Source organism: Sinocyclocheilus grahami, unplaced genomic scaffold (assembly GCF_001515645.1).
Source record: "Sinocyclocheilus grahami isolate Dianchi unplaced genomic scaffold, SAMN03320097.WGS_v1.1 scaffold832.1, whole genome shotgun sequence".
Taxonomy (NCBI): Eukaryota; Metazoa; Chordata; class Actinopteri; order Cypriniformes; family Cyprinidae; genus Sinocyclocheilus; species Sinocyclocheilus grahami.
Genome location: NW_015506011.1, coordinates 138199 through 147570, shown reverse-complemented (window position 1 = coordinate 147570; position 9372 = coordinate 138199). Strand labels below are relative to the sequence as shown.

At 40.4% G+C, this 9372-nt stretch overlaps 1 protein-coding gene across 5 annotated transcripts in view; it reads right to left on the bottom strand.

The window, feature by feature from the left end:
- Positions 1-672: 672 nt before the first annotated feature.
- LOC107562676 (uncharacterized) overlaps positions 673-9372 on the bottom strand; it is a 12061-nt gene continuing 3361 nt past the window's right edge. For 2 of the 5 annotated variants that reach the window (XM_016247359.1, XM_016247362.1), the window contains 5 exons: positions 5830-6719; positions 3825-5310; positions 3209-3258; positions 2970-3039; positions 673-1507 (listed from right to left, as the gene is read on the bottom strand). In XM_016247359.1, coding sequence (XP_016102845.1) covers positions 2995-3039; positions 3209-3258; positions 3825-5310; positions 5830-6719 — 2471 coding nt within the window. In that variant the 3' untranslated portion in view covers positions 673-1507; positions 2970-2994. Of the gene's footprint in view, positions 1508-2969; positions 3040-3208; positions 3259-3824; positions 5311-5331; positions 6720-9114; positions 9341-9372 lie in introns of those variants that run through there. The other 3 variants (XM_016247363.1, XM_016247361.1, XM_016247360.1) reach the window with 3 other exon arrangements.

The following is a 9372-nucleotide window of genomic DNA, read 5'->3' as shown; positions in this document are numbered from 1 at the left end:
TCTCTTTCATCACACATAAAACAAGTGCATCCTGGGTAAAACGAATAAAACCACTTTTAGAAAAGAATTACGTGTTAACAAATTGCATCAAAACAGTTCACAACTGTTGAAAGGAAATCCTTCAAGGGCCCCTGAAGTTACAAACCCAAAAGATGCCATGGCATGAGTACGTTACAGGTCATTTCTGATGATACGTCCTCACTAATGCAGGCTTATCGTTTACACTAGATATAGATTACGCAGAGCATGTAAGTGCATAGAACTATAAGAAAATCCACTGGATGAAGATATCTGATATACTGCAACACTAATATTCAGCATTTCATTACAATAAACGTTTGCATTCTGTGAATTATACAATTAATGTAACTGAAAACGAATATTAAATACTTCACGTTCACAATGTGGGCACACGTCCTCAGCGTGAAGAAATCATCACACGTTCCCGTCACAAACGCTTGCTAGATGCTTCATCTCATGTTTTCCTTCACGACTAGATGCCAACTGAATATTAAGTGATGATTATGAACACGCGTTTACATTCTGACAAGCAGTATATTTAAAATTCAGATGATACAATTTATTTTCTTCATAAATTAAGATCAAATGAACAAAAAAAATAGATTTTGGAGAGAAGCCTTTGCTTACAAAAAACAAAAGATATAAAGGAAATCCTTCAAGGGCCCCTGAAGTTACAAACCCAAAAGATGCCATGGCATGAGTACGTTACAGGTCATTTCTGATGATACGTCCTCACTAATGCAGGCTTATCGTTTACACTAGATATAGATTACGCAGAGCATGTAAGTGCATAGAACTATAAGAAAATCCACTGGATGAAGATATCTGATATACTGCAACACTAATATTCAGCATTTCATTACAATAAACGTTTGCATTCTGTGAATTATACAATTAATGTAACTGAAAACGAATATTAAATACTTCACGTTCACAATGTGGGCACACGTCCTCAGCGTGAAGAAATCATCACACGTTCCCGTCACAAACGCTTGCTAGATGCTTCATCTCATGTTTCCTTCACGACTAGATGCCAACTGAATATTAAGTGATGATTATGAACACGCGTTTACATTCTGACAAGCAGTATATTTAAAATTCAGATGATACAATTTATTTTCTTCATAAATTAAGATAAAATGAACAAAAAAAATTGATTTTGGAGAGAAGCCTTTGCTTACAAAAAACAAAAGATAAGTTTGCACCAACATATAAATATGACACATACTTAGTAAAATCATATTGGTAAATAAGACGCTGTGAGGATTCGTCTTCTGCTTCGAGCCCCTTAAATGCACAATTCCCTGACGTTCCCAACCTCGCAAAATAACTCTGTCTTTAGTGCGAGTCTCACAAAGTGCCATTTGTGTGCTAGTGCCGATGTTATGAGCAGTGCAGCAGCACAATTATTAAGGTGTTTGGGTGTTGTCTGAAGGTCCTGCGGTCGGCGCGCACAGAAACCCTGGAGTTAGAGATCAGCTGCACTCTATGAGGACAGACAGAGAGATTTACAGTCACATACTGGATTTACTGTATATCTGAAACGTGCTGCGACTTAATGCTATTCACATCGAGCGTGCAAAACGTGCTGAAAGCCACACATTTGCAATGGAAAGCAAGATCTCCATTACTTTTTAATTTGTTTGACATGAAACTGGATCGAATAAGCTCTGCTCTCGAGCGCTAGAATATGAAAATAACTATTACTGTAAATTCTGATCACACGTTCTTTCTTCCGTCTTGTTTTCCGGTGCAAATGTCTAAAGAGTCTTAAATCAAGATGCATTTACTTGAGACACAAAATTACACGAGATATGATACGAAAAGACGCGCCGTTTTCTGAGAAACGTAACAAAATGAAGAGAGTTTATGATTATAACGAGAACAAATATCTGCTAACGGAGTCAGAATATCAACTTCATTCAAAGGACAAATAAGATCATGTTTCCTCACCCTATTGGCTGATATTTGCTCTTGTTTTAATCATAACTTTCATAAGACTGCATATCTTCATTTTGCATCTCCAGTAAATGTATCCTGATTTAAGGATATTACAGTTTTTTTTACTAAAAGACTAAAATACTGAGCGTGATATTCATGTTTTTCAACATTTAATGATCTGTGGAAGGATGAATTCAGACTTTTTAAAACCCCACATAAAAGCAAAGCATGAATGAATTTATTTATTTAAAGCAAAACTTGGCATATGAGCAACGCACTGCACAAATAAACTTGTTCTGGAACCGTTACATTTAAAGCAATCGTTATGGAGTGACTCGAAATAAAATCCATGTTTATAGAGTTTATAATGTTTGTAAAACAAGGTGACTTTTTTTACTCTTTTTTTGCAATTTTAACTCTTTCCCCGCCAGTGTTTTTCTTTTTTTTAAGTCGTCAGTCACCGTCTGCATTTTTGATAAAGTGAAATCAAAAGTTTCATGGCCCCCGGAATATCTTTTCTTATGAATATCTGAACATGCAACATGTCAAAACAAAGAAAAGAGCCTCTGCTTTTAAACAAAAAACCTGTTTTATTCTAGTGTCATGCAGCCTTTATCAGCACTTGAATGTGGGCAAGTTTCATGAAAAAAGCTAAATTTTGAACAAAACGTGTGCGGGTTTGTAAAAGACTACGTCTGGATCAGATTCAGAACGATGATCAATCCATTTCACTTCATGGATCGACGTTTGATTGATATGCTGTTTAATGCTTGCATTATTTTATGCATACGCTTGTTTCTGCTGCTCCTTCACTGTGTTTTGATCCAGACGTTCAGTACTCTTTCAGAAGATGTGTAATAGCGCCTCCTACTGTACACCAGTGAAAACACGGAAAGCCGGAAAATTCCGTCAATGGCGAGGAAAGAGTTAACTTAGTCACGAGTGACTTATTTTCCAGAAAATACAGTATGCATGTATTGAGTCAGTTAAATGTGAAGCACTCAAACCTCGCACAGCGTCCTCTTTCTCCTGTCACCTGCTGATTTGACGATTTGATGATCCTTTAATGGACTTGCTCTAACGCATCAGACAAAAGAAATGAGAAAAATCTGAGGAATTCACAAAAAGCACAACATGCTTGTAATATTTAGCATCTTAAGTACAAAATGTTCAAATACAAATACATGCATAAATCAAATAGTTGAATATTTTTATGTTAACTCATCTAAACACATTTCACATATACCTTGTGCTTTCTGCATTTCATTGAGAAATTATCCTCGTTTAATACACAACCTACAGAAACCGGAAACACATCAATTAGTTTTGAAGAGTATAAAGTGGACAGTACAAGAAAAAACACACATTAGGAAGTTCACAGCAAATCATAATAAAGAATTATGAAACTTAAACATAAAAATTAACTTAAGAAAAAAAATTCATTTTATTATATATATTAGTGCTGTCAAACGATTAATTGCATCCAAAATAAAAGTTTTTGTTTACATAATATACGAGTGTGTACTGTGTATATTTATTATGTATATATAAATACACACACATGCATGTATAAATTTAGACAAATGTAACGTTTATATATTACATATGATTATGTAATTAAATATATACATGTAAATATTTTCAAAATATATTCGGTATTTGTGTGTATTTATATATACATAATAAATATACACGACACACACACATATTATGTAAACAAAAACTTTTATTTTGGATGCGATTAATCATTTGACAGCACTAACATATATAAATAAAATATTTCATAAATTATTTATTTATTAATAAATAAAGAACAGGCCGATCGGCATCAAAACGCCTGTTTCGGGATGCAGACGACTCACCGGACTGCAGCGCACATGTGTAGTGGTATTTGTTCGGACAGCCTTTGAAAACGCAGCCCAGCGTGGCTCCCCTTCTTTGACACGTCGAACAGACCTGGATAAAGAAACGGTTGGGTGTCATTACTGCAGGCTGCGGAGCGCTAAACGATCTGGGTATCTGAAATCTTACCGACGCTTTGGCCAACCTGACCGCGTTTTCCAGCCCGTACAGTTTTCCCCGCACCAGAAAGACGCCTGCGGACCAGATCGCGCAGTCCTCGTGGAGCCAGTGCTCGTTTGCATCAAGAGGAACCATGGGAGGACTGAACCAATCGGTGTCGCCGTCTGTCCTGGGTCTCTTAGACAAACGACTATTGGACAACTCACTATCGCTGGTCCAAAAAGACTTCGTCCAGCTGCCTGAAGCAACACATTTCTCTCCAAAAGACGAGTCTGAGTCACTATTATCCTCTTCCTGTGGATTAGGAGCCGCTTTAGAAGCCGATTTGAAACCTTCAGGGTAATACGGCCCGTGCAAGTCTCCGAGATCCATTGCATTGGCCGAGCGTCCACAGAGACAGCAGACCAGGACATCCCGCTGCATGCCGTCCTCACAGATCCGTCCGTACTGCAATCCAGGCGTCGCGGGCTTCACGCCGGACGCAAACCCGGCACACGCCCGCCGTTTTCCCTGCTTGCTCCGGACGCTGTCCTCGGGGTAGCTGATGACCGTACAGATCGGGAAGGCTTTGATCTGGACGCGCACGCAAGGCGTGAAGGTCTCGTCCCGCACGGTATTCTTCTCCTCTTTGTATTTCAGACATTTGAGTTTGATTTCAGGTTCCTGTGGCGAGAAAAATGACGCACGGCCGACTTTGTGTTTGTTTTTTCTCCGTTTGGCCGATTTCTTCACAGATGTTGTCGTAATTGGTTTTTGATGGTTAACTTGTGCCGAATGAAGGTTTCTTATCCTTCCGGATGACTTTTTCTTTGTGCATTTTACAAATGCCTTCGCAGAAGATGAGGTAGATGGCATGGCTTTGCGTCTGCTCGATCGTCTGACGTCGGTTTCTTCTTTCTTCTTCTTTTCATCCGCTACAGTGCGTCTCCTTTCCAGAACATTTTTCTTGGACTTGCTCGTTTGGAGTCTTCTTTTACAAACGCGACTCGATTTGCACCTGACGGGATGGATGTTTTGAACGATGGCTCCCATTCTTATGCCTCTTCTAGCTCTCGGAGGCAGTATTTTCCTCTCAAGCTTGTTGGTGGTGACTGAACTGTCGCTAAGCGACAAATCATTGGTTGTTTTGAATGCATCCCTGTCGGTTTGTTCTGCAGATGCATCGCTGACGTGCATGGACTCGGGGTTGCACGTTTTGTCAGTTTTCCCTGTTTCTGGAGATTCTGTCTCCGCTATCATAGAATCAAACTGCTCTTCTTGCTTTGCATCCCCCGCTTCTTTACTCGAAGAACTCGCGGTTTGCGGCAAAGCGAAAACATCCTCTATTTGCTCCGCCGACACAAATGCCTTCGCAGAAGATGAGGTAGATGGCATGGCTTTGCGTCTGCTCGATCGTCTGACGTCGGTTTCTTCCTTCTTCTTCTTTTCATCCGCTACAGTGCGTCTCCTTTCCAGAACATTTTTCTTGGACTTGCTCGTTTGGAGTCTTCTTTTACAAACGCGACTCGATTTGCACCTGACGGGATGGATGTTTTGAACGATGGCTCCCATTCTTATGCCTCTTCTAGCTCTCGGAGGCAGTATTTTCCTCTCAAGCTTGTTGGTGGTGACTGAACTGTCGCTAAGCGACAAATCATTGGCTGTTTTGAATGCATCCGTGTCGGTTTGTTCTGCAGATGCATCGCTGACGTGCATGGACTCGGGGTTGCACGTTTTGTCAGTTTTCCCTGTTTCTGGAGATTCTGTCTCCGCTATCATAGAATCAAACTGCTCTCCTTGCTTTGCATCCCCCGCTTCTTTACTCAAAGAACTCGCGGTTTGCGGCAAAGCGAAAACATCCTCTATTTGCTCCGCCGACGGAGACTCTGGATCCAACGGACTGATGAAGTCTTGGTTTAACGAAATGGCAAAGCTCGCCACTCCCGGCTCGTTCGGTAAAACCACCGGCTCCTCAGATCTGGAGATAAGAAAGACAAGCTCTGGATTCACATTCCGGTGCAAACCGTCAGCGTTCGTGCCATCGGCGTCCGGAAATCCTCCCTCGAAGGGTCCGACGTTCCACAGGCCATTCGCAGCTCCGTTTTGGAGCTCGTCCACGCTGATGGGGAACCTGCACTCTCTGGGATCGGCTTGTAAAGATTTGAGCGTTTCCAAAGCAAGGTTTTCCACATCTTGCACATCCGGAGGTTGCTGAAGGTAGCAGAACGCCGCCATGTTCTCCACGACCTGAGCCGGCGTCATGAAGCCGAACTGATCACAGGCCGTCAGTCCAACCGGCACGGACACCGGCTGGAGACAGTGTTGGTCCACCGAAAGCGCTGCATCTCCTGCATCCCTCGCCAACTTTCCGGCATCATATGCAGCGGGATGCAGCACAAACGCCTTGCTCAAGGAAGGAACGTCGTAAATCGGAGAATGTTCTGAGAAGACGTGCGACCGGCTCACGTAGGAGAGCGTGACAGTCGTGTTGGAAAACGCATTATCCGGTTGGATCTGGTCTGTGGGGAGCGGCAGCGGATCAGAGTCGGTTTCTGGAAGCAACATCCCATTGCTGGTTCCGGGATTAACGAACCAGCCCGGCGTCTGGACGACACGCAAGGCGTCGATGGGGTTGGCTTTCAGAAGGCATTCCTCAGCGTTGCGCGTCAGATCGAAGATGTTGGGGAGGCTGCAGACGGGCGACAGATCCTGAGGCTGTAAACCATCCGAGTCGCTGGGAGGCTCTTCCATATCAACTGAGAGCAGAAACACGAGGGTCAATTTTGTTTTTATAGTATCATTAAATGCAATGCAACTTCACTGATGTGCTTTGACAATAAAAATTAAATAAATATAGCTGCTAGCAGAGATACGGGGCCAAGCACCAAAGCATAGCAACCACTGCAAGCACAGCAATCTCATCAGAGCACATCACACTGAAGAGTCAAAAGCTCTACACTGTGCATCTCAAAGGCACAAAACACTCTTAAGTTTTTCTATATACATGCACCGCATGTTATGTGCCACAATGGATTCGAACCCCCATCCTGGAAGCTTCAGCGTCTGTGGCTTAGCAGTGTGTGCCACTCAGTCGGTGCACGTTCAACAGCCTGCTGAGGAGAGCTTTCAGTGTGAGAATGAGCACACTAAGCGTTACTTAGCATGTTGACCAGATTAGCATGCTAAGCTAACTTAATGCTAATGTAGTTTACGTTTAACTGCACATTAGAAAGAATGGCAAGTGGCTAGCATGCTAACCAATTAACACACTAAGCTAACTAGCATAAGTCAAAAGCACGGACACGGTCAACTTCGGAAAGGTGTTTCTCAGGAACAGTACCAAATATCAAAAATCCATTCAGAAATTTTTTTCAGTCAAAATTGGACAAAATTTACAGGAGTAGCAGCGGGAAACCTTTTTTTTTTTTTTGCCTTTACGTTTAAATGTCGGACAAACAAAATGAAAGCATTATTAGCATAAGCAAAGGAATGTATTGGCACAGAGTTACATTTGGACAATGTTTTCAAACGTTATAAGCGAGCGGGAAACCTTTTTTTTTTTTTTGCCTTTAAGTTTAAATGTCGGACAAACAAAATTAAGGAAAATTAAAAACGAGACATTGTCAAAATTAGCATAAGCAAAGGAATGTATTGGCACAGAGTTACATTTGGACAATGTTTTCAAACGTTATAAGCGTTTTTTGCAAAAATCCTTATATCTCTGGAACACTAGGTGGCGCTGTGTTCAACCTTCTCAGGTGCCTCCGGGACATGCTGTCGATGATCTCTACCAATTTTTGTGCCAACTTTTCATATTGTTCAAAAGATATTCCAATTTATGACTAATTACAAAATGGTGGCCCGATGGTTAGTTGGATAGCAATTTTACAGACTTAATTACCTGTAGGTGGTGCTGTTGCCAAATTTGGCAAGCACCTTTAAATCATGGTTCTGATGAAGTGCACCAATTTTCGTTTCGATTGATTAAAGTTTGAATGAGATACAGCCACTGAGCCAATTTTGGGTCAACCTTAAGTTCACAACATCATAACTTCGGAACAAAGATGAATAAAAAAACAACAACTGTTCAGTCATTTCTGTGCGGCTCAGTCCAAAGATCATCTGAGCCAATTTTCGTAAGAATTGGGCAAAACTCGAAGGAGAAGTAGCGAAAAAACAGAAGACTGTACTTTTCATAATGGCCACTACTATAATGGGCAGCGTCTTAATGTAAGCTACTGAATGTGATCAGCACGAGGAGAGTAATCAGGTGCACCAAGTTTAATTTTTCCAGAACAAAGGGTTCAAAAGTTATAACCATTTCAATGTTTATTGTTTTGAACAGGTGGTGGCGCTATAGAGTTGGTCCTAGAGACTCCAAAATTGGTCAAATCACTATTCATGACCATCACTACAATTGTGCCAGATTTCATAATTTTCCGTTCATAGGGCCGCCATTGACTCCCATTCGGGAAGAAGAAGTACATTTTTAAACACCATTAAAAACAATGCTGACTGATGCGCTTTGACAGAAAAATACATTAATATTTACTAATTGACAAAAATGCAAAAGCTAAAATAAAAACAGATAATAATAATAAAATTAAATAATAAAAGATAATAAAAGCTGGTCATATGCCAAACAATAGAAAAAGGCCTTTAAATTGGATCTGAAAATGCTGGATATGATGTTAATGTTCCTGTAAATTATCACGACTTAATCTTAATTTTGAACCACTTTAGATTCATGCAATCAGTGTTAGAGATGTTTGCGTCATAGCGGAAAAAATAAATATAATAATAATAATAGTAATAAATTAATTAAAAAAAAAAAAAAATAATAATAAAAAAATATATATATATATCTCTTTAACTTATTAATTGAAAATAATATGAAATATTTTTCTATTTTATATAGGAAAAAATGGTGCCAATTTGGAAAAGAACACCGTGTAGCTGTATGAAATACCCTCAAAATGCACAATATTAAAGGATATAAACAAATTATACAGGCCTAGTGCATTTCATTATTAAACATGTTGTGCTTTAGTCGATCTGTTTACTGAATACCAGTATTTACCAGAGCAATGCACAATTACTAAATTCATACAGCGTCGCATTTTAATACAAACCAGTTAATATGTAACTTACCACGGTATTTCACACGGTACTGCACCGGATACCGCGGTATGTGCTGAACTTCAGCTTTGTGTCGGGATACTTTATAAATCACGTCTGTGTTCCTGTATTTGGTGTCAAACTCATGAAGAGGCCTTCATTAATGCCAAAACAATCGGGTTTTCAGCTGCGCTGCGATTCCGTGCGCGTTTGTTATGCTAACGTTAGCATAGCGGCGTGTTAGCACGCGGGCTAATGCGCATCCGGACGACAGTAAACAACGCGTCCAGC